The 25,875-nt window shown below is 41.6% G+C and overlaps 1 protein-coding gene across 1 annotated transcript in view; it reads right to left on the reverse strand.

The window, feature by feature from the left end:
• The window catches only part of IPCEF1 (interaction protein for cytohesin exchange factors 1), a 42,988-nt gene extending 18,863 nt beyond the window's left edge, over positions 1-24,125 (reverse strand). The window contains exons 1-7 of the mRNA XM_050893851.1: positions 24,102-24,125; positions 18,064-18,100; positions 17,227-17,396; positions 8,679-8,752; positions 6,930-7,001; positions 3,883-3,944; positions 70-158 (exon numbers count right to left, since the gene is read on the reverse strand). Coding sequence (XP_050749808.1) covers positions 70-158; positions 3,883-3,944; positions 6,930-7,001; positions 8,679-8,752; positions 17,227-17,396; positions 18,064-18,100; positions 24,102-24,125 — 528 coding nt within the window. The remainder of the gene's footprint in view (positions 1-69; positions 159-3,882; positions 3,945-6,929; positions 7,002-8,678; positions 8,753-17,226; positions 17,397-18,063; positions 18,101-24,101) is intronic.
• Positions 24,126-25,875: the final 1,750 nt, after the last annotated feature.

A 25,875-nucleotide genomic window follows, 5' to 3' on the forward strand; every position in this document is an offset into this window, starting at 1 on the left:
CACCACCTCAAGAAAATTTTGTTCCAACTGTCTAGCAACAAGAAACAAGCTAATTACTGTAACACTTACCAAAGGAGGAGGTGGTGGCTGGACTGTGTAGGGGGGAGGTGGTGTGTCTGTTATTTCTGGATCATCATGTTCACTTTCGCTGTAGCATTCTGAGACAGACATGGAAAATGAGCAAAAACAAATTGTTAGACCAACACTCATTTATTCCTCGCAGTGCTGTGGTAACGAAAGATCACCAACTAGGGTGTTCTGGGCTGCAGACCACCCTGTAACAAGTCAGTGTCTCATACAGTGAAAATTAACCCACTTGTGGTAATGCTACACTACTTCATGGCAACAGTTTTTCTCATTTTTAAAGTAAAAAAATTTGCTAATTTGCTATGGTAGGAAACACTAGATGGCACTGCTCTAGACAGCTTCACAAATAGGTTTGGGGTGGGTTTTTTTTCTCTCTTTGCAGCCTTTAAAAGAAAAGCTGCATCATTTGTAGTATAAGTTAGGGAGACCTGTTGCAAGTAGCAGATGCTGCCCCCTAAACTCTGTAACCAGTAAGTTTTCCTGGAGCTAGCAACAGGCATTGGTGTTTTGGCTGCAATTTTGGAGAAAACAAATTGCTCACACGGTGTTTCGGAAACCATAGAGCAGCCTCATGAGAGTCTTCTGTCACCACATGGTAACTCACATAGGCACACCATGCGGCATGGCAGTACATGTGCAGAGCTATTACTAAAAGTAAACACAGTACTCTAGGACTATAAACCACACTTACCTTTTTTTTTTTTTTAAATAAAAAGTAAGCTGATCGAGCCTCAGTATCTCTTGACATGTGGCAGAGAGGCAGTCATGTTGTTATTTTTTTCAACTACCTGTGTAGCAGGTGAAAGCATTTTCTCAGATGCTTTTTAAAAGTGGGTTAAATGAAGCGATAATCATTGATAAAATGAGACACAGAAAAGGGGAGGCAGTAAGTTGCTGGTTCCTATTCCCAGGGCCTAGCTGTAACCACTAAGCAAGATCACTTCCCTCTGCTAAATCTCCCAAGCACACATCAGCCTTTCACATCCAACCTTTATAGGAGCAAGTGCTTGCATCCTGCCCTACACCACGTGTGAAGGGTGACAGCGCTCACCCCCACTCGACTGAGCTGGGGACACGAAAGGTTGCAAAGACATAGTCAGAGTTTAATGAGGACAACATGAGTGAGTGCCAAGTGTCACAAGAGCAGAGGCTGCCCCTGTGATCTCCATGGGAGCTGGCACTCTGCACGGCCTCTCCCTCCGCCGGCTGCACGCAGCAGCTTGTGCTGTCCAAGAGCAGCTGGGTCTCTCCGGTGGAAGCAACCCTCCAGCTCTCTCCCCAAGTGGGCGAGGGCTGTTCATGTTCTGGGAGTACTTTGTAAGAGCTGGACTTCATGGGTTCACACCACTAGAAAACAGTGTGTTAGCACGGTCTCTGGCAAATCATCTGTGATTATCTCCTCTTTTAACTAAATTAATACCCGCACACTTTCTTTTTGTGCATGTCATTTGGGGGAGTTTAGTAACCACAGTGTGAGGGTAACAAAGTTTTAAGAGAAAAGAATTTTATACACGAGAGAGAGGTTTCTAAGATGTTAACAAAGTGAAACTTTGAAGAGATTCCTTAGTTTTTCTCCCCGTACTGTTTGCAGAATTACAGGGTTTTTAATAGCATAGCTGCTATTCTGTTTACTGGAAATATGTGCTGGCACATCTTAGCATAAAGGGCTAAGACTGGCTGCAATAAGGCCTATATCAAATTCTAAGGCTCTATTAATGCCTTCTTGAATAACTCTTAGTAAAGAGCTTATTGTTTCTACAGCTCCCCTTTTAGGCACACAGAAGAACTGAAAAAGAATCAACAGCTGTTTCTGATACTCTAAATAGGCAAATGGGGTTGGGAGGGTGTTAAAATGCATAGAAAGTACATGAATACACAGGAACTGCCATAACAAGAGCCAAGACCCTCCTGAAGAGTTATGGTGTGTGATACAGAGGGGAGAACCAGGTCAGCAGGAACAGAAGTGACTGTGGGTAATGACAGCATTTTTCTGAAACGTAGCAATGCCTCTGCAAGGGTTGGTCCACCGAGGCACATCGGTGGGGTGCTGAACCCACGCTCAAGGCAGCTGCTGGAGCACCTGTGACAAAACACGCGTGGAAAGACAAGGAGGTGTTTGACACCAGAAGCAGAGTGCCTTTTTCTGAAGGGGAAATGGGCCACCAGCTTCAAAAGCTGAAGAAATCTTGGCTATGTTATGTTTATTGCAGGGTAATTAGATAACCTGCTGCAGAGGTTATTGAGTGGATTATTTTGTACCTTTCTGTCATTTTTTCTTATTAAGATTAGTGGGCTGACTCATTTTGAATTGTTTTATAATTCTCAACTCAGCTGACACAACCAATACTACATTTTTTGAGGCTTTAAAAAAAAAAAAAATTTGTTTTCATGTATAGAATTTTGACCATCCTCATCTTCCATCAAACTCCTCCTTTGTGAAAACACGGACAACATGTTTGAACACTTCGTCCCTGAGTACAATTACCACGCATTTCTTGCTACACAACCTAATACTCAATATAGCCCTTTATCCTAATTATCTCAGACTGTTTTGATACAAAATTGCGTTCAAAGAGGACACAGGCATTTTGGAGGTATTTGGGGGTATGGGAATTACCAAGTTTCCTGACAAGAAATAAAGAGGAACCATGAACAGAAAACAAATAAATTGTTGAGACCTGCTGAATCTCCAGAAATCAGTGGTATCTATGTTTACCAGCCCCAAAGCTGCTTTTAATGGCAGAGTATAAATGGAGTCAGAGCATAAACAGAGCCAGATCAAACTAATCAATAATGGCATTACATGTCCAAAGCCTGGACATAAACCACAACCTTATTCTGGGAAACAGCAGAAGGGATGCAGAGAGGAGCATTTCAGTGCTTAGACAAAATGGACTGCATCACCTAAGTGTTCACACTGCTACAAATACCAGTTTCTTCTTCATAATGCCAGCTCCTTTGCAACCTGAGCAGTTCTAAAAAGGCACTGTGTACCAATACTCTAAAAATGGAGGGTCAAAAGCCCAGAAGAAGATACATATTCCTCAGGTCAGAGTCCATCCCTGGTTTGCTAACATAACACTACCCACAGCGCTTCTTGTTCTAAACCAGCTCCCATCACGCGTGTCCTCACCAGCAGCTTTTTTAAGCACGCTGACAGGTGACTTGCTTTGTCCTCTACCCAGATTTGTGATTCGAGTGCAGGTATCCTCCCACCAAAAAGTTCTGTTAGGTCAGAGTGCAAATTAAAACAATAAATAAATTGCTAAGGAACTTTTAAAATTACTCATTCCACAATGAACTCTTGGGCTTGGCTGTGAAGGAAATTGTAGGCTTCAGTATACCACTACTACCCCCCCGACATTGCTGCTGTTGAAACCCCCAGGAACAGAGGAGACACTAGGGGCATGTCTACATCGCACAAGACGTTCCCAAGCTAGCGAGCTCCCGGGCCGTACCACAACTCCTGTAGTATACCTTACCAACTCAAAACCCAGAGCAGCACAGCTGTTTCTCTTCACACTTGGTAGGCTTAGCAAGCCAGCAACCTGCCAGAAAGTAGTTACACACCTCTCGCAGGATCACCGAGTGTCTCTCAGTTACACTGTTTCTCACCACTGTTTCTTTTCCTGTGATTGCTCTGTACTGTGTCAGTGTGGTTTCTCTGAGCTCAGTCAGTAGACAGACCCAAGTTGACAATTTAAAAGAAAGAAAAGAGCTGACAAAAATTTGGCCAAGCAAAAACTGTGAAGAACATGATGTAGTTACACACAGAAACCACCGTTAGTAGCATACCTTCCTCATTTTTCCCGTTGGGTGCCTGAGGGTCTACAGCCATCCCCAGCTTACTTAGCCACCTGTGTTTGAAACAGAGGGAATATGGGGTTAGGGATACTTACATGCTGTTCAGACAGAGTTTTGCCCCTTTCAGATGTGTTCTACATCACCACATCTATTTTCATTAACCTGAAGACTAAATGTCAAAGTTTCTTTCTATTTCTTAGATCATCTAGAAAGGCACCAGTTACCTGAATACTAATATTCCCTGTGGTGAGCAGGACTAGTTGCCTGGGACATCTTCTTTCCCTGATCCTGAAAAAAGCACTACTGGTGACCAAGGAGTTGCATTTGTGGAAGCTAAAGGAAAAGTATGTGTGCTACAACACAATGACAGTGGCTTAGTCCTGTTGTTGAGGTGTCATCTTTCACCTGAGATGAAGCAAAAGGCATAGGAGCCATAGAAAATGATGTCAGCTGCCCCGGCCAAAGCTGTCGCAGCACAGTCTAAGAATCTAAGCCATTTAAAACTAGACTTTCTGACCATTATATCCTGCTTTCTTCAACTCCCTATGTACTTTTGTTTTTAGTAAGTCTCACTTCCTGTGTTGCTTTAAGCTATTAACAGGGGTTGTTTTTTTTCATTTCTCTTCCTAGGTGGCTGCATTTTTCTAGTGCTAGAAACAATCCCTAGATATACTTTTTGTATATTGTGTTTGCCTGTATGTCTTTCAGATCTATCCAGGTTTTAAGAAACTAACAAATAAAAAAGCTCAAGCCTTTGAGATTAAAACTCAAGGCCTAAATAGCAAATGTATGAAGGGCAGGAATTAAGATTCATAACCCTGAAAACACTTCGTGTCTGATCTTGATTCTTCTGAAGCAATGGGAAATTTGCTAGTAAGATCAGTGTCAAAGCAACTGGATTTCTGGACTGCAGTATGAACAATAGAGCCACATAACAATTCAAGAAAACAAAGTGTCATTTCTGTAAGAGCGGATTATTGACTTTCTACTAACAGCTAATCATAACAGAATGATTTTTTAAATAAAAAAAATTTAACAAAAGAAAAGGTTTGCTAAAAAATCCAGTACTTCATTAAGCAGAAGTTCAGACAGATTGCTAGTAAACGTGTGCGACTGGCCAGGTAAATGCACGCAGCTAGCCAGCACGCGTTTACTTTTCATGTGTGCATGACAATAGCAAATACATGCTAAATTAATGAAGCAAATGACTGTATTAATAAATCCACTGTTGATTTAATAGTTATATATGCATGAAGAGTTACAAAAGGTCATGATCTGTCGAGCATTTATGCACACCAGTAACTCGACACACGCGAATGCCCCAAAGAGTTCAGTGGAACCACTCACATGCATATGTATTTGCGGGACTGGAGCCAACACAACAGATGTCTTTTAGTTTGTTTTGATGTATGCGTGAGTATGTGTGTACTTTATGTATTAAATGCATGTATTTTATACTTTGCCAAGGAAAACATCATCAGTTACAACAGTGAGGAATTAGTATTAGTGCAGTATAGTGCAAGCTGCTCTAACGCTAGTCTACCTAGCTTTAAGCCAAAATGAAATTTACTTGAGAACTGGAGTTTGAAGAAAATCATTCTAGGGGCATAAGCGCTGGGACCCCTGCATAGATCTCAATCTCTCACTCACATGAGACTAAACATTTCAAAAGTGTCATTAAGAAACTGAGAACTTCCAGCTGGGCTCCAAACTGGCTGCTAGCACTCACTAACGCCCTCCATTAGCTCTAATTTTCCTTTTCCTTCTCCCTACATCCTTCCCTCTCTTCTCTCTCAACCAGGGTTACTCTCTCTACAGAAATATTCCTGTCCAGCAGTCCCTCATTCTCAGTCATCCTCAGCCCATCTGCCTCAAGAACTTCTCACTCCATTCAGGAGCTCCGGTACGAAATGCAGCGATAGAAATGGATGGGTATCTCCCCACCAGTATGATCTGTGCTGCTCCAAGTTGCAAAGGGCAACACGTTCTTTCTATTTATATTTACTTGTATGCATCTATAGACTACAGATTTATGAATATACATCTATGTACGTACACTACTGTAGTATTGTACATTTCTCTATCTATAGCCCTTTCGGAAGGTCACACACAGTCTCTCAACCTCTATCCTTTTCTGTTGTGGTAAACAGGTATGAGGTCTCCTGTTTATAGAAGGAAAGAACAGTCAATGCCCTATGAAGAATCTCACAAGGATCAGCAGCAGAGCCATGATTAAAATCCTGACCTGACTATCATAGGAGCTCCCTTCCCATTTAAATTGTACTGCTTTGTATCCAGTATTTGGCCATTTAATGCAATAGCATTGTGAACAGACTGCAATCTGAAGTAAAAAAGACAAAGAAGATATGACATGTATCTAAATCAGCCAAAACTGGATCAATAGCAAACAATATCTATTTCTGACAGCTCAGTGGTTTCTAAAATGGCAGTATTCATACCCATTTTTACTTCTTGAATTAAAAACTGCATGAATGAATTGTTGTTCTTATGGACATTTGTGCACAGAAAATTTCTGATCTGTCATGAGGATTGTTTAACTGCAACATAGTTTGGTGGTGAAGTAAATGGTTACTTAAAGAAACAGCCCTTTCTATCCCTTTAACCCTCCTTGTTAACTGACACGCTATTCTGAAAGCAGACAATATTATATTCTAGTCCTAGATCACTTCTGGGACAAAACTATATTAACTTTTTGCTCTTTTTCCTTTCTTCCCTCACTTCTTCCAAGGTGATGAACTTGTTATCAAATCTTTGCACCTCTAATAGAAAGGGATTCATACCAGCAAATGTCGGGAAGATCAGTATAAAAATCAGGCTAATAATGCGATTCTGATTTCAACTGTCATTAGTGAACAAATAGCAGTATTTTCCTTCTATACAATGACCAGAAAACAAAGCAGACTCAGTAATCCCCGGAATAACTTTGTCAACAACTGCTTGACAGTGAGAGAATGAACTTTCAAAGGGTGTTCTCAGGCGTGAGACAGGATGAAACATGGCCAGTCGCTCCTACTTACGTGTTCATTTCCAGAACATTTTCTGCCGCAAAATAAAATGTCTTGATCTGTGGGTGGCTGATCTTAATAGCACTTTAAGAAAAGAAAAATAGAAGAGATATGAAGAAAACTAGTTTACATAAGAAAAGAAAAAAATAGCTAGATGAATTATTTAAAAATATTTATTCACTCCACTCTATTAATCCAGATCAGCTTATCCATCCATATAGCTCTTTCCTTAAAACTCTAGTCTATTTTTAGCTCATTTCCTAGGCCACCCATTATTCAGAGGGTACAAACTACAGGAACTAAAAAGGAAGGAATGAAGAATAAAACAATGACCTTCATTATGTCGTTACATAATTCAGCAGTTGTGTGCCCACATCTTAAATACTGTGTGCAGCTTTGCTTCCCCCAGCCCAGAAAAGCATAGTAAACCTGGAAAAGGTTCAGAGAAAGTGCCAGGGGTGACCCAAGGTATGGAACAGCTTCCATGAGTGATTAATCAGGCTAAGACCCCACAGCATGGAAAACTGATGGTTGAGAGAAGAGAGATATGATACGGTAAAATGACAAGCGGCACGCGGTGGGTGAATAGGGACTGACTCTTCACTGTCTTTTCCAAGACAAGTTTTAGGAGGCACCAAAGAGGCAACTAGGTGGCAGGTTTGAAACAAACAAAATGGAGGTAGGCCCCCGACTACCTCCAATAGTTAACCTGTTGGTCTCAGCCCCAGACTAGTCTTTAGTTGAATATCCACCAGCAAGACTTTTCAGAGTCTTTTTTTTCCTAAAACATAGTCTCCAATCCTAAGACTGTGTGGCTTCCTTCTTTTGTTCCTCGTTAGGTGGCTCTCTCCTGTGGAAGCACACAGTGTTTGACTGGGTCCCAGCAGCCCCAGTCACTCCTCTCAGTTGTCCTAACCTACCTCGTCCCAAATAAGTGATGAGCACATGTTTGCCTCCCAGTCACGACAGCCAACAGCTGCAGGAGTGAAGGGCAACATTTTCTTGTGGCCCTGTACTATGTGACTCATCCTTTCCTCTGAGAAAACAAAATGGAGCTCCCCATATTCAAAATAGCTGTTCCCTTTCTTTGGAGGAGTCAAGCCCACAGTTAGTCTCAAGAACACCTACAGCTAATGTCAGCATGAGACCCGAACAGAAGCACGAAGGCTTTCTCTTGAGGGACAGAAGGAAAACCATGCTGAGCCTTATAACTTTGAACAGCAGCAACACCCCTCCAAACCTCTGAAGTGTACTCGGAAGCAGCTGCAAGCCAGTGCTGCGTATGGAGTTTGGATAGAATATTTTGAAAAGTGTACCCTGCTAAACAAAGTTTTTATTCCCTGCACAATCAGAGGCTTCAAGTACAGCCCAAGCTCAGTTGCACCACTGCAGCCTAAAGAATAGTCCTAACTCAGAGGGAAGCAGCATTGCTTGCACCACTGTTGACCTCCCTACCTAAGAGAAGGCATCTAAGATAGACTACAACTTACTCATAATCAGTGAACAAAGGGAAAAAAAAAAAACAAACGTATTTGGCATACTGATCTACTTTTTTATTTGTAATTTTAGCAGAGCACATCTGGCAGACAATTTTCAAAAATATTTTTGCAATATGGTTTTCTTTCAGTAGCTCAATTAATATCTCATTATTTATACAACACAGAAGAGCTCCCCAGAGCTTCATTGTCAGACACTACTGAGATTAAATTCCTTGCAACGTTGTAAAAATCATGCAAAACTGGGGGCAAGAGAGAAACTTACTGCTTTTTTTTGCATTCGGTTGCTCGGTCCACACTGAAGTCTGGAAGTCTGATAAATCCTTCTGCTTTTTCAGCCTGCAATAAAAAAAAAAAAATTAAAATCACCACATCAACCAGTTGGTAACTACCAGACTCCAATGCTCAAAGACATTTAACATGCAAGTGCTTGTTTTTGACAGCTTTTTATACTGTGAAAATATATGCTCATCACCATGGGGACCGATTAACACCCGATGTTTTGGCTGATATTTGGCAACAAGAAATATTCCTATACCAGCTAGTATTTGTGCAAGTCCTGGATGCTGGAAAGCCACCACTCCTGTCTGTGCAAGTGGCAGAGTGTGAGCATAGGATTTGTTGTACACTTTCAAATATCAAAGCATCTGAAAGAGGAAGGATCCTTAACGCCTGCAACAGTGCTGAGATAGATTTCCCCTCCTCCTCATCTCAAAGTATTTGTATCAGTGCACCCTTATCTCAGATTTGGGATTAAGTCGTAAGTATAGTCCAGAGTCCGAAATTGTCAAGGGCAAAATTTAGGCTTGGATCAAACCAGGACTAAAAACAGGGGGGAAGGTGGAGGAACGCAGTCCCTTTGCAGCCATCAGTGGTCACACAACTTCTTTCAACAGAGACCAGCCACGCTTTGTGCATAGACCACGGAAAATGAAATTACTGAACCTCAGCTCTGAAAACAGAAGCCTCTCAAAAGAGATGGATGACATAAGGGAGGATGAATACAGATTATATCATCTGTTTAGGTCTGGATGTTATATACAATCTCATAGGAGCATTTGTTCCATTATACAGCATGCATGCATGTTACACAGATGCATAACAGCAACACGTATAATGATACATGCATATTTGAAAAATACATGTCTATAGCGACGGGAATTGAAAAGTGACCCAAAACGATCCAAGGGAGAGATGGACGACCGTCCCCTGGGTAATTGTAACACGGACCATTTCATAGGGTCATCTGTACTCCTGTACGTGAGCAAGGCAGGGGCGATACCGGCTGCTCCCATGCCAGGAGGTGAAATGAGGCAAGGGGGTGGTCCCATGCAGCTGAGCTCTGCTGTTAAACACTGTGAACCAGCCCTGAATAGCTTTGGCCACCCAGCTATCATTCCCCCCAGAAATTTGCAGGCATGGTTCAGGAGGTAGCAAAAGCCAGGCAGACATTTAAAGTACACTGTTTAGATGCAGTCACCCCTTTCTGGGTGGGAGAGGGTTTACTGAGCATTGGCATCTCTGTTCTGGGTCAGCTGGGCTCTGTGTCAGAGAGTGGCTCCAGCAAAACTGAAGATACCAGTTAGCCTCAAATCCCTGTTCTTGCTGCCTGCACCTGAAACATCTTCCTTTACTACGTCTATCTACATTCACCCGATCAGCCGCAGTAAGACTAGGACTCCTCCTAAGAGGAGCAATAATGTCGACAAAAATCTGTAGCACATAATGTCAGTAAAAACTGTACTTTCCAAAATACAGAAAGTGTTCATTCCTGAATCACATTTTTGCTGCTCCCAGCCCTTATCCCTAGGCATATTAAAATTCTGAAAACGTACACTGAGTTAAAGCAGGTAAAATATACACAACAATTACGAAGACAGAGGATAAATGAAGATGATTGACAGCATCTCAAGTCACATTATGCAAGAATATGAAGAGACTATAAAAATATGTTCATTGAGACAAGTCTTTGAGCTTTAATGCTTGGAATTATGAATCTCTGAGAACCAAAATATGGGTACAGAATGGATATTTCAGTGGATGGCTTCCCTGCACCTCTGTGTATCTGTTCTTTGGTGTACAATAAATCATGGCATAACCATCATTCCTGCAGTTTACATGTATTAAATATTCATATGAGAGGTTTATATTTTGCATCTTCACCAGTAAATTGTTTTGCCTGCTCCAGGAAGGAAAAAAAAAAAAAAAAAAAAAAGGCAGCAGTGGAAGGTGTTTTTTTGTTATTTTCTTTCAGTACAGAAGAAACAATGATGTTTATCAGCATCTGGGTTGAAAAAACTTTGATTTTGCAACGTGGCTTCATTTGTACCAAAAAGCGCTTATTTGCTATTGTGGATTTTTAACTCTCTCTGATTATATTTGTATCTGTCAAACTTGTTTAGAGCCTGGCTTGGGGAGCTTGTTTCCAGTCCACAGGTTGGAATTTAGTGAGACTAAACTCACTGAGATAAAATAACAAGTAACTAAAGAAAAACAGTGACAAGGGTTGTTAAAAGTCTTTTTTTTTTTAAAGTTATATTTCAATCAATTAGACCTTAAGCTAGTATTTCCATCCCAGATCCATAGTACACCAAGTATATAGGGATGAGCAAATGAGTAGGGGTGAGTAAAGCAGGAGTTCTGTTCGTGGGCTGCATTGTACTAAAGATAGAGAATGCACTATCCTACATTTCTGTATCAAAAAGAACGGTCACTTACCAGACCAGGTGCAGCAAGAACACTGAAATTCCTGTTTGGTTCCCAAGACCAGTCTAAGAACACCAGAGACCAACCTCAAAAAAGCAGTTCATGAGGTATCAAAGCCATTGTTACACACATCACTGGATGAGAAACGTATACAATGCCAGTTGTTTCTCTGCAGTATGAATCAATAAACCCAGTTTAAAAAAAAAAAAAGAGATCCAGAAGACCCCATGTGGAGGAATATACCCAGATACCTTCTCACCCCACACCAATAAATCCGTGGCTTGAGCTAGTAAGCCTTCAGGTGGGTGAGTGGGTGACTAGGGTCTGGGGTGGGTTGGCCGTACGTGTTATGAATGCGATCACAGCTCAGCCAGTTTTATCTACTGGTGCACTAGCCATTGGTCTAGATTGCATCCTATAAATTGCTTAGGGTGCTGCACAAGCATTCAGGAGGAGATTAAGTCCATGCCATGCAATTAGATAAGTCAATGTCTCTACTGTCAATGTATACATATATTTGAGCATTTGGATTTTGTATTGGACTAGTGAATTATCAGGACCCTGTAAGCCAGTTTGGGGACACTCTGGCTCCCACCCATGAAGAGGTGGAACTTCGGCTTGAACCACTGACATATCCAATGAGTATCTAAATTAGAGGAGTACTCTCTAAATTGCTAATGAAAATAAGCCTGTAGACTTTGATTTCAGTAATTTACATTTACTAGTTGTACAACAGAGATATCTCCAGACTTCTTATGTAGTATTTGGCATGTTCCAGTTGGTAAAAGATTATGTTCAATGCTTTCAGGTTTTATATTAATTCTGTCAGTGATTTCACATTTGTTCATTTATAAGAAAAGTTTAATGTTTCATTTTATGTATAAGTGAAAGGAAGGAGGATAATGGTGTGGGTTTTATTTTTCTTTAATGGACTATTGGTACACATCTCAGATGTACCATCTATATAACAGAAAACAGGTAGTTGATGTGTATGTAGTTCCATAATTATCAGAAAAAAGGAAGGAAAAAAAGGAAACCAAATCATAACAGTAAACCCTCATGAGAGTTATCACAGTAAGCAAATAGAATTCCAAATAAACACTAGGAACAGAACACGTGGAGGTCATCTTTTCAGTCATTCTTGGAATAAAAATGACATTTTAAAACATTAAAAGTGTACAGAAGTCTTAAATGTTTTCTTTTCTCCAAAATGTTATCTTTAACATTACTTTAAGCATGCTATTATTTAACTCACACATTTCACTCAAACTTCCTTCAGATTTTATTGCAATGCTGTAAAATAGCCCTAAATAACTCAGGTTAAAAGAACCTTGACCTGTTTCCTATTTAATCAGGATGTTTAAAAGAATAAGCTATTATCTCTTGTGGTTTTTATGCAGGTTAGCCTAACATATAAATCTGCACTTTCTGCTATGCCCAATTGAAGAAAATAATTTCAGTAATAACAACAGTCTCTGCAAATGCTTGGGGCAAAAAGAAAGTAACTACTTTCCCACAGAAAAAGCTTTTCACTCAAAAATAATTCAAACATGTTTATGAAACGTAATGCATGAATCCAATGAAAGAGGCTAATATCCTTTTTAGCTTGCCTCAATACATTGTCTAAATGTTGTGGCTTTAGGAGATTTAGTAAAACATTTAATAGACCTTTTTCAATTTTTAAAGTGGATGTAATGGTGCAGTAAGTTTTTAAAAAGTAGTGCTGTAAAGAGAAAATATCTAATCATTGTGGAACAGCTCCAATCTGCAATTCAGGGTACTCCTCATGGCTTCATCACAGTGTTTCAGCGCTGTCCCCTAGAAGGCCCTGTGGATGCTGGAGGAGCAGTTCATTCCTCAAGCCTTTTTAGTCTTATTTCTCTCTGCCAAGTATACCAGTGAGGCAATCTATAGAACTGTGAATAATTTGTGTAAGATATTGGACCAGAGGTCCCCAAAGCCCTCAGTGCAATCAGCCAACATCAATGACTTTTTATCATTCATGTAAGCAGCCACTGTAACTCAAAGGTGAAACATTTCTGTTTTAAAAGACTGCAATTATCCAGCTCCTGGCAAAGCTGTTGGAGTGAGGACCGATTTAAATGCAGTGAATGGGGAAAAAAAACCCAAAGATAAATAGTGACAGTAGATCACAGCCCGCAACTCTTTGATTTTATATTTATATTTCTTTTCAGCTGAATCCCCATGACAACCATCGTTAACACATCCTGCAAAACTATATTTCAACCCTACTTGGAAAACCAGCTGAGCTATCCTAAAGGCCCACAAGACAGAGGCATTTAGTCCTCTGTCCCTTTCCAGCCAACACTATCCAACACAGTCACAACAAGCACAAGGAGCCAGGAGCCTGGGATTACATGTGACGATCTTACCCCTCCACCCCTCTTGTTATGCAGGAGTACTGATTCCCTCCAGGGTTTCAGTATGAGAACTAAAACTGCTAAAGGGGCAGGCAGGATCACACACTGTCCTCTTTAAACACTTGTCTTCAAGGCAGCTCCCTACAGAGAGCAGTACTGGAAAGAAGGAAGCAAACGCTAACGAAGAGCAGTTGTCCAAGGAGTCTGGTGTTCCCGAATGCACCCAGAAAGTCTGACTGCTCAGATCCATTTTCTGACATTTTCTGTGTTTTTATTGCAAAACCAACCCTTCTGTGTTTCTTCCTAGTCCAAACAGCTTCCCCTCCCCAGACTGGGGGTGCATCCATGCTGCAAACAGTTTAGCTGCCTCATGTGATATCCATGTTCTATAGAAAGAGCAAGCGTACGTGGGAAGAGGTTTCAAGGCAGTCTACCCAAGCCTGCTGAGACCAGCGGGGCCCTAACTTCACCGCTCGCAGTATGACCTAGCTGGTCGAAAGCTAATTTGGATTTGCCTGCGTGCTCTGGTTTGCTTTCAGTGAAGGAGAAGCTTGACGCTCGGGGTGTCTGACCTGCTGTTGCTGACCCTTCTCGGCATTTTATTATTTTTTCTCTTTCGAGCTGTGGCTTTCACAACATATTTTGTGTTAAATTGAAGGAACTGCAAATGTCACCACAAGTGTCCTATATTGCCTCCCCCAATCTGCCTCATGTGAAAGACCCAGAACCAGAGTAGCTTGAAGGCAAATTAAATCAGAGCGACAGAAACATCCAGAGCTTCAGAGGCACCTGAAGACAGACTTCACCAAGAACACAATGTCAGCTGAGGTTACCTACTGAAATCCGGGACAATGCACATTCCTGTACAAATTCCACCCACTCCCTATTTTCTCCACCTCCATTAGAAAAAAAGGTTAGGTCCAGCACCCTGTTGCTATGCTACAGTTGCCAGTGTCTGGTTGACTGAGGTTTCCACACAGCCGCGAACAAAACACGCTCGTTTCTCTGGTCAGGCAGAGCTACAGGCAGCCAGCGTGCCCCAGTTCCTTCGACCTGAGCCCCGCTCCTGCGCCACCAACTTTCGCTTCAGCCTCTATAAGAGGGCCCGTCATGGGAAGCCTCAGGCACGTGAGGAGCAGGACTCCTCCTCTTTCAACACAACTATGAACTTAAGATTGTCATCTTGGATGCCCCATTGGGACTGAGGATTAACTCCACTGAAGGAAGTGGAAGTGCAGGCAGCATTAAAGCCAGGCCAGATAGTAAAAAGACGTATCAAGCAAGCAAGTGAATATGTCACTGCTATTTCTGCTTCATCAATCTAGAGGTGAAAATATCTGCAAAAATACAACGGGTCTAATTCATCTCAGATATGACTCTGAGCATGGCTCTGGTCTCATCAATTTAAGTAAGCAGACCTTAGCAAAGGACACCTCCTTTCCTTCCCACACCCCATAGTTGCTGCCATTCTGCAAACGTTGCCTGAATCTACAGTTACGCAGAGGCTGCACTTTAAGTTGTCCAAAGAAGCCTTGGGGTTTTAACGTAAAATAGCGTGTGAGAGTCAGCAGAAGTTGAAAGCAAAGAGGTGCTACCAGCTAGCGTGTTTACAAGAAGAACTGTGATAGGTAAGAAGTCAGGGCTGACATAAGCCAACAGTATTTTGAAGCCGTATGCGCTCTGTAGAGCATATGAAATAAATCGGAATGAGGCTGCCACCCGTTCTTCAGCCTTGTTCATTTTGGAGCAGTCAGTGACAGCCAGAAAGCAGGCATGGACTAAAAGGATGAGTTCACCCAAATGACAAATGTTGTCTAGGAGCACTGGGATCAGCATGACCATGGCTTCTCTGGATCCCGAGAGCAGAATTTAGCCAGGCCACAACAACTAAAGGAAATGGAGGATTTTGCACCTCTCCTCCACCACCCGGAAGGCAAACTTCGTGTAGTCTTGCCTCGTTTTATCTCCTCCCAGCTTGATTATTCCTCAGTATAATTCCTTTCTGACACTTCCCATGTTTAAAAGGCACTTCACTTGGTCTAGAAAGGAAGCTAAATCAGACTACCACAATACCACAAAAAACAACAGCCCAAGACCAGTGGAGTTGTTTTCACTTTTCCCCCCCAAAAGAATATCTAATACCATCTTTAAATGCCAGTCAAAGTTTCTATTCTGTTAAAAAAAACCCAACACTGTACCCACAACTGATGGGAGAATGTGAAATACTCTTTACATGAGTAAAGTTTTGTTTAGGGTTTTTGGATTTTTTTTTATGGTTTAAACTATTTTATTTGTACATTAAAACAGCAAGATTTTTAATGGGCATTACTGCGATAGAAATAAACACTTGGAAACAATCCAGATGTTGCATTTAATTTCTTAAAATGTCCTAAGAATTACTAAGAATTAATAAGGGTTTCTTTAATCTTTCATCCTTTCCTGGGCCTGGGACAGGCTGATTTCCAGAGCAGCCCATTTGCATTTAGGAAATCTGATGCCCGTCCAGAATTCCACACTGAAGCTGCTGAGTTTCAACCTATGCTGTTGCTAGCATCCCCTAATCCTCTACGCACCCAAATTCTGGACTCTGTCAGTCCATCACTTGAACATGGTAAGAGCTTTGTTAGAGGCAGCAGTGCAAAGGAGCAAAGAGAAGGGAATAATTATGTCTGAATCTTCCTAGGACAGGCAAGATACCCTCTCTGCCCAACCAAGCCAAGCTGTAGCAAACAGCCTGGAGTAAAGCCAGCTGTTGCCTAGGACTCACTGCTTCTTTGCACTCAGCCATAACCTTTCATTAAAAGGGTTACTCTGGATTTCTCACTATGTCTTCCCCACCCCCCCACCCCAGTTTTTCAGTTTTTAATTCTGAGTTCTTCGGCTGATTACAGGAATTCAGGGCCTGCTGTTCTTTGTCTCAGACTGTTTCCCACTTGCACTGTAAGTGGAGTAGGCTACTTGGGCTGGATCGGCTGGAAGAGAAACACTATCTATACTGGTTGTCCTGAGGAAAGCTCATCCTCTGAACAGAAAGCTGGACGTTGAATTCAAAACAGTGTGTTCTCCTGCAGATTTGACTGTTAGCATCGACTCATCAGAGCAGGAAGTTAAAAATCAGCAGAACATGAGAACCTTGAATTACAGTGCTCTGGATGAGACATCAGCAAGACCAGGAGTAAAAACATCACTGACTGACAGTGCTCATATCTGCAACCCTACCAGTGCAAACTGGGAAAAAAAGAAAGAAAAGAAAAAAGGAAAAAAAAAGCCCAACCAAACAAAAGCAGACAAATAAACAGATTAACCTCAGTGTGGAAGCGGATGGAGAGAGAAGATGGAGAGAGACTTCTGAAAATTAAACTAATTAGAAGACAAGAAGTGTTCCTGTTTTGGGTCTTGATAGTGAGTGTCTGCAAACTGCCCAGCCCAGGAAAACCTTTCCCAAATTCAAATGCCACCAATGCCTGCAAAGAGCAGCTCTTTAAAGGGCAGAACAGACAGCAAGTTAACATTTCATAGGTACTTACTGAACTAGAAAACACATAGTTTTCTGCATGTTTCACATTGACATAGACACTTCCCAGAAGAAATGTCAGGGCTGAGAAATACACCCAGTCATTTGTACGTCTCCAGGGTGCATTTAAATTTTGACCCAAGCTCCCCTTCTCTCAGTCCCAGCAGACGCTGTTTGTCCGGCACTCAGAGCTGGATGGATGCTGTACTCACCAGCTGACTGCTGTACCAATACAGCGACGACTCCTTCAGCACACACCAGAACTTTTTCCATTTGTTGCCAATAAAAGCTCCTTTTTCCTTCTTTTTGTAGAGCCATCCTTGGCAATCGGCTTGCCCCAGCTCTTTACACGATATCCTCCGTCGGCTCATTATAAAGAACCCTGTGCCATTAAAAATACAATGTTCTGCTTGTTTAAAAGTGCATTACCAGGAAAGATGTTGCTGCCAATTAAAGAAATCAACCTTACTTAGCAATCTCAGCGAGTCATCCAAGCACATCTTAAAATATACTTAGAAGTCGTTCAGTTTTATAATGGCTGTGACAGTAACACACATTCATTTGAAAGGCATTCTGATGTGCAGAAACAAAATAGTAAGCTATAGATAATGCAGACACTAATTAATGCTAAGATAACCATACACAAGTTTTTGTAAATTAAAAATATATCCTTTGATCCTTTTAAGAGAAGCATGCATATATTTCCCTTCACACAGCTGCACTGAAAAGAATACATCTATTTAAGTCAGCTAGAGAAAACTATTATGCCAAGTACATGAAAACCGCTAGTGTGTGTGTATGTGCAGGCAGCTGATTCTACCTCACTGATTTCCAGCTTTGATTCAATTAACATACCACAACGATTTAGTCCAAAGGAACAGCCCGTTGTCATTTTTCTCAAAATCGGTGCAAGAATCAGTGGAGTTAAAAAGCAGCCTTCCACCAGCTGAGTAGCATTGTAAAATCCTCACCCTCCCAAGAATAAGACATACTAAGAAAATAACAAAAGAGGAATCCAGAAGAGAAAAGAAAAAACAATCTCTCATTACCTTGACTTTTCTTTTTTGTCTTCTGACGCAAGGGAACCTGTAAGAAATGCAGGAAGGAAAGAAAAGAGGAAATTTCAGATTGTGTTGCAACATTTGTGTAGAAAGGGGAGGGGGAAGCTAGAGAAGGACGTGGTGGTGATGCTGGTGGTATATGCAGGATGGAAACACATAACCCACTCACTGCTGAAGGGACGTTAGTAGCTGAAGCATAAAATGTGTTAGTTAAAATTGATGTATATCTAGTTGAGCAAGAGCAAACGTAACTCTATTATACATGTGTCTATCTACTAGTGCTTCCTGTTTCACACCCACGGGCAGCTTCTACTTTGCTACGTGTTTGCCTGAATTGTATTCTGTGTTCAGAAGTTAAAAAATAGACGTTAGGACTCCAACATTTTAATGCTTCATTACACTTCATGAGGGGGATTTACAAACGTGGGGAGATTAAAAATACATTCAGGTGTCTGATTGTCCTTTAGCTCATTCTAAGAAATCCTGAAAAAGAAAAAACTCTTCTTTTTTTATTTAGTGCAGAGAATGTATTTCCCTCCATATAAGAGTTTCACAATATTTCTTAAAAAAAAAAAGTATATATCACACAAACCTGGCAGATTATCCAAACCGTAAAACATAAATACGCCAAAAGTTTGCCATGCCTTATACGAGAGTTTTAGTCACTGCAAAAATAACACAATTGAATTATATTTACTCATTTGCAGTCTAGATATTTCATCCCACATAAACACATAGAAAATGAAACTAAAACAGAAGATCACAGACTGAAAAAGAGGTCATTAGAAATGTAAGGTCTGGAGTAAATTCTCCCCAGACAGGCTAGTTGGTCGTGCGATTGCGGACAAAGCACCTGACTTCTCTTTGCCTCAACCTTTGCATCTCTAGCATGGGGACAAAAGCATTCACCTTTTTCTATTTTTAGGAAGGTTTTGAAGCCTCCAGATGACAAATGCTGGATAAGGTGACGTATGATTTAATATGCTCGGCCACAACGTTGCTATGCAAAGCCGGTAGCTACCTGATCCGCTGCAGAGCTACGCTATGAACATCCCTAATGCAGCCCCTCTACCTAGCCAGCCAGCTTTTCAGGAAAACAAAACCCCATTTCATATTAGTCTTGAAGGATTTGATGGCTCTTCTCACAGGCGAATTAAAGGTGAGTAAAGCTACACCATCTGGAAACAGCAATAGAAGAGACTACTGCCACCAGTATTTACAAGAGCGAGAACTTTCTCTGACCAGTGATCTTTGAAGCATGTATCAGAGTGCAGAACTGCATATCACAGTCGTGTGCTTATCTGGTGCCTATTTGAGATGACCTGAACAACACACTTGTGGGAGGCTTTACCAGGAATGAATAATCCCAGACTCCTGCTTAATCATCATGTATTCTTTTTTCTTTTTCCTTTTTTTTTTTTTTTTTTTTTTTTTAATTCTACCACTGCCTCTCTCTCTCAGACTACTCTCCATGACAACAGACAAAGAAAAGCAATGAGAAAACACATCGGCTCTATTGGAGGCTCCGCTATTTCCCCATCCTATATGGGCCACCCTTCGTGTCTTCATTCCAAAGAAGTAATGCCCTATTTAGGACACGTGGAAATAATATATGGCCTCAGTGAATCAATGGGTCACGCAGTCACACTAATTACTTTCCTTTAGAGCTACCCAAAGTGGTATTAAGAAAAACAGACATGAATCAGCTTTCCTTGCACAAAAACCATGTAGTGGGGCAATGTCACATCTTTGCCATGATATTACAGCGGGGTCATTTCATCTTTAACCAACATAAAGTTGTACAACAAGAAAAGCAATACTGAGACAGGATGTGGCAATCTGTAAGCAGATCTTTCCACTAACCTTATTGATGATCTAAAGCAAAATAATAGGGTCTATGGCTCATCTGTCAAAAAAGGGTTAGTATCCATATTATGTAAATTATCTGTTAGGGCCCGCTTTATATACAGACTGAGGAAAAAAATTATTGCCTAGTAAAAGCTTGGGGTAGCAAAACCAATTTACACATGTACATGTATTATTCAGCGGCAATGATGGTATCCTGCTGCAAGTTGACAGGGGTGATGAATCCCCCATCTCTTCATATGTTGTGGGAGGAGCTGGGAAATTAATGGTGGAAGGAAGCGCAGTTTCCCCAGCCAGCACTGCGTTTATTTTGCCTGGATAAAATCAGTGATAAATCTGTAATAAAATCATTGCCAAGTGAGATTTCATGAATTAAGATACATTTCTGGGTTTCTTTCCCAGTATTCCTGAAAGCTGAACTAAATTTTCAACAAATTATTCCTAAACCTGGAATTCAGCAACTTTTAAATGTTTTTAGTGCTGTTAAGTAGCCCAGCATCATCTTATTAAAAGTATCTGTTTTGCTCTGCACAAGAGAAACCTCTAATCTCAGACTGCAGCAACGAAATCCGGTGTTATTCACAAAATTGCCTTCCGAAATTTTGTTGATTTATGAATAAACAAAAGCAACCTCTTTCTCCAAAGCACCAGTGTCTGGAGTCAGATAGATATTTTATGAAATAAACAAACAGTTTTCAGTAAAACTGTTTTAATCTTAAACCAATAGAAAACATATTTAAATGAATCTATAACAAAATTAATAAAATGCCTCACCAACAGGATTTGGATTCGGTTTTCCACAAGAATACAACACATTAGCAAGTCTCCAGTGGCAAACCTTTCCTCAAGAAGTAAATTAAAGTTTCCTCCTCTGAAAGCTGGCTTATGAGAGTTAACAATCTTTCATTTCAGTGAGCCTGGGTGAACATTGATTAAGAGATACTTTTAAGTTTCACTCCTAATAGGAGACATTAACACCAGTGCAGAACAAAGAGAAAACTGCGGAAGGCAGAGTTATTACCAGTAAAACCAACGGTACTGACCAGGGGTGTAACAGAAGTTTCAGATGTGAATGTACCCTAACTACCAGACATAGTCACTGGAACAATCTGAAACTGAACCGAATGTCATGATTTTACTATGCTTCTGACAATGGTGGATGTTTCTCTATAAAGCTCAATTTCCTGATGGCAAATGATTTTTTTCATTATCACAGGTTCAACTGAAAAACAAACCAAAAAAATCAGATCTATTTCTAGCTCTTGTTACCAGGGAATATCTGAGAGCAATAATCCTCAGAAAGCTCTGAAATAAATGCAAAACATTACAGTTATTTGCAACTTTAGGAGGGTCGTCATTTTTGTGCAAGGCTGGCAATACAGGGTAGGTTTTAATCTTTTTTGGTAGGTTTTTGTTTACCCATCAGTTTACTGAGACCTGAGGGCTGAACAGGATGGGATAATGATCCTGCAGGACAATGCAGGCTTCAAGCTTGCTATCCATTACTCCTCCACTTGGCAAATACACCCATGAGCCAGGTGCAAAGGGAGCTGTACAACTGAGCATTGTTCACAGACACTTCCGTGCCAGGCAGGCTCCACCAATGAGCAAAAACATGTGACAGAAGTGACAACTTCAGTGAGAGACTTCTGTCAGTTTAGAGATTCTATTTTTCCACAGAATCACAGTATGGTTGAGCTTGGAATGGACTTCTGGAGGTCATCTCGTCCAACTCCCCCACTCAAGCAAGGACACCTACAGCCGGTTGTCCAAGACCATGTCTAGACAGCTTTTGAATACCTCCAAAGATGAAGACTCCACAGCCTCTCTGGGCAACCTGTGCCAGTGCTCGGTCACCCTCACAATAAAAAAGTGTTTCCTGATGTTCAGAGGGAACCTCCTGTGTTCCAGTTTGTGCCCGTTGCTTCTGGTCCTGTCACTGGGCACCACTGAAAAGAACCTGGCTCCATCATCTTTGCACCCTCCCTTCAGGTATTTACATGCATTAATAAGATCCCCCTGAGCCTGTTCTCCAAGCTAAACAGTCGCAGCTCACTCAGCCTTTCCTCATATATTAGATGCTCCAGTCCCTTAATCATCCTTGTGGCCCTTCATTGGACTCTCTCCAGCATATCCATGTCTCTCTTGTACTGGGGAGCCCAGAACTGGGCACAGTGCTCCAGGTGTGGCCTCACCAGCACTGAATAAAGGGGAAGGATCACCTCCCTTGACCTGCTGGCAATACTTTGTCTAATGCAGCCAAGGATATAATTTGCCTTCTTTGCAGCAAGGGCACATTGCTGGCTCATGTTCAGCTTGATGTCCACCCAGGTCCTTTTCTGCAAAGCTGCTTTCCAGCTGGGTGGCCCCCAGCATGTACTGGTTTCCCCTGGCAATATCATTAGTGCTCACATGGAATAACAGTAGGGAGTAGAAGTCAGAGGGCTAGACAAGCTTTGGCAGTTTCTCCACAATATCCTGGATCCTGGCCCCTGCCAGGCAGCAAACCTCTCTAGATGGTTGGTTGGGCTTACAGATGGGTGCCTCTGTACCCCACAGCAGGGAGTCACCCATTACGATGACTCACTGTTTCTTCCTGGTAGCCTTGCATGGTTTACAGTTAGGTGAGCCAGGTCCTTTGCTAGTAGGCACATCTGCCTCCTCTGTGCTTTTGAGGACAGTCAACCTATTTTGCAGCTGCAAGTTCTTAGGTGGGGCAGGAGCCTTCCTCTCAGTACTAGAAGTCATCAACTTCCATCCTTCCCCTTCTCCAGAGGTTTTGCTTACTTTGATAGTGGGAGTAGACACTGCCTGCTTCTCCGTTGCAGGTGGGGACCGAGGCTTTTTAAGCTGTTGTGTCTCAGGGAAGACCCTATCTATCTCCCTTTCATCTTCTCTGATGCTGCACAGCCTGCTCACTTCCTCCCGTATCTCCTCCAATGGACAGCACAGCTCCTCCAAGATGGCACACCTCCTGCAGGGCAGAGGGCCATCTCTCTTGGCCTCTGAGAGAGGTCCCAGGCACTTCCTGCCGCCTGGGACTTGAAGGGCTGCATCTGCCATCTGAAGCTCAGTGTGTGTGGAAGCCTCTGCTCTAGCAGGGACAGCTACTCCCACATCTATTGGGGAAACTGCCATTACCACCATGCCTAAGACTGTTACAGCAGCACAATTTCCGCTGAGGCCCCCCTACTTCACTCCTTCTTCAGACCCTGCTGCACAAACTGCTGGATCTGTTGGCTGTGCTCTGGGCCTGGCTCTTAGATAGGTCCCTTCCAAGCACCAGTTAAAGGGTGCTTGACCCTCCCTAACCAGAGAGCTGCATCAAAGGCTACAGGCACCCTGGGTCAAGGGCAGCAGATCACACTCATTAGAAGCTCCTAGAGCTTCCTCTGGCCCACACTCTTGTGGCTCCCCTTACCTTCTCCTTGCCTGACAGCAAGGATTTGCAAATATATATCATGGAGACTATATGTTTCCAGCCTCCCTTCCAAATGGGTGGCCTTGGGCAATCATCACTGGGAACCAAACTGAGGCGGGCAGCATCCCCTTGGGGAGCTGCCAGGAACAGTCAAGGATCACCCCCGGGGATGCTTCTGCGTAGAGACTTGAGGGGCTTGCAGCCTGCAAACTCCCTGGGAGAAAAAAAATGGGGTGAAATAGGTGTATGAGGCTGTTTCGGGAGAAAGAAAAGAAATTGTTCTACAAGCAAAAGCAGGGGCATTGGGCTAATACTGAAGACCAGACTTCATGTCTCATGAAGTTCGACTCACAATGCATGAGTCTGAGAAGGCAGCAAAGGCAGCTATGATCAATAGTTCATCCTCTACAGAGCTGCATTTTTCTTAAGCTTCTCAAGGGTTAGACAGATGTGTGGTTAAGAAAATCCTTTGCTAAGCTCATGTGTCCTAAGTTACTGCTTTCTCATCTGTTGAGGAGTAGGACTCAAGTGGCATCAGGCCCATACAATAGGCTTCATTTCACCCTTAGAGCAGAACTGGGGCAGCCAGTGGCAGCCTCACCACTTGGCCTGGCCCATAAGCAACATCCTGTTTAGGTATTGATGTTGTCCACAGTCTTCTATGATTACAAGGACACAACCCCGACATATGACCTCTTCAGCTGATCAGTAAGTCTGGCATAACTTCAATTATACTTACGAGAGAATTGCCATCAGCTTCCATGAATGGTTTCAAAGCTTAGTGGGAAAGCTGTAAAAAGAGAAAGTTTTGTTTACTTAAGTTCTGTACTATATTTTCATATAACATGTCTTGACAGTAGAGTAAAAAAATGTGTTAATACGCTTTGACCTGCCAACTTTACCCCTCCCACTCCACCTGCCCCCTCAAAAAAAGACCTTTTCCAAAGATAATGGTACGTTACATGACCTGATTTTACTGATTTAGAAGTCAACCAGTGCTAAGGAACACCAATTCAAAGCTATCCAAGCTTTTCTATGAAATAAGCAGAATAAAACTCATGGATGTGGTTGGGAGGTTGCTCTTTGTTTGGTTGGTTCGGAATTATTTAGGAAATGAATAGAAAATAAATAAGTAAAACTCGGGGCAGGGTTTTTTGTTTGATTTGGTTTTTACTTTGAAAGAAATCTATAAGATTTTGATTTAAGTTCAGCTGAGCTATTCCCACGGGATCTCATGCTGGACCACCCATTCTGTAATGAATTGCAGTTTTTCCTTTCGGAGAGCAAAATCTGTGCAGTCCAACAGCAGATGCTAGGGTTTATTTTCCAAAGATACACAAAGTTAGCAGTTATCCATTTAGGTGAGAGTTCAGGTGATTTCATATGGTATACACAACAAATAGTCAACTTCCTACATGATTTTCCTTTGGCTGGGTGATGAAAGAATCAGTGCAGTGTACAAGATGAAAGAAAATATACCAACTTTTTAGTGCCAGCAAAGTTCCTATAAAACTCACCCCTCTGCATATGAAGGAATCATTCAGTGAAATGGGAGAGGATACAAGATTCTGTTGAAGTGAGCAAGAAAGGATTTCCAGAAATGGAGCCACACTTCAGAAGAATTTCCAATAAGAACTTTTTCCTGTTACTAAAACCAGTATTTAAGATATGTGCCAATCCTCATACATAATATTTGTTTTAGTTTGAAAATAAAATCTTAAAACAGAAAACAAAAACCCACCTACTGGCTTCCAGCAATTTCAAACCAAAAATAGAAAGGCAAACAAATACATATTTTTCTGGCTCCCAACTGTTTCTGTTCAAAAATAGAAAGAAACACTTTCCTTAAATGGCTCAAATTGAAGTTATATCATGATGAGGAGAGATGTTATGGCAAATAATTTCAAGGATGTTTAGAAATCATAGCTAGTATAAACAAGCAGAGGAAACACCTTTAGTTATACAAGCAAATTAACATCGAGCCTGCAATACCGAGCCAGAAAGCAAGGGAATAACAGACCAAATTATAGTAATTATTGTGACATGTGGCCTTTTTTCTGTCGTTTCTTCATTTCATGGGTGCTTTGGGTTTGGGGAGGGTGGGGTGTAATTATACGAACTGCATAGATTTGAATCAGCCACGGTACCAGGAGCAAGAGGAGAAGCGTTAGTTAACTGGCAAGGAAATGTTTCCGCCTGCATGCTTTGTGCCAAAGGAGTTGAAACGGATTTCAGCAGAACCTTCTCAGTGACTTGAACTCAAACTTTTGTTTAGTTTCCAGACACTGGATAAGCAATCTTTGAGCAAGCATCCAATTTTCAAAAACAGCACTGACTTCTGTCTCATTCTAGTTAAGAGTATAATTTATTATTCCCTGTGTAAAGAAAGGTATAAAAAAATCACAGGTTCACTGCAGAAATAACTCTCACACACATAACCTGACTTTATTTCTCCTAAGTAAACACAACCTGAGTGAGATTAGTTACACTGTGAAATGGCATTAGGATTTTTA

Source organism: Gymnogyps californianus, chromosome 3 (genome assembly GCF_018139145.2).
Source record: "Gymnogyps californianus isolate 813 chromosome 3, ASM1813914v2, whole genome shotgun sequence".
NCBI classification, from domain to species: Eukaryota; Metazoa; Chordata; class Aves; order Accipitriformes; family Cathartidae; genus Gymnogyps; species Gymnogyps californianus.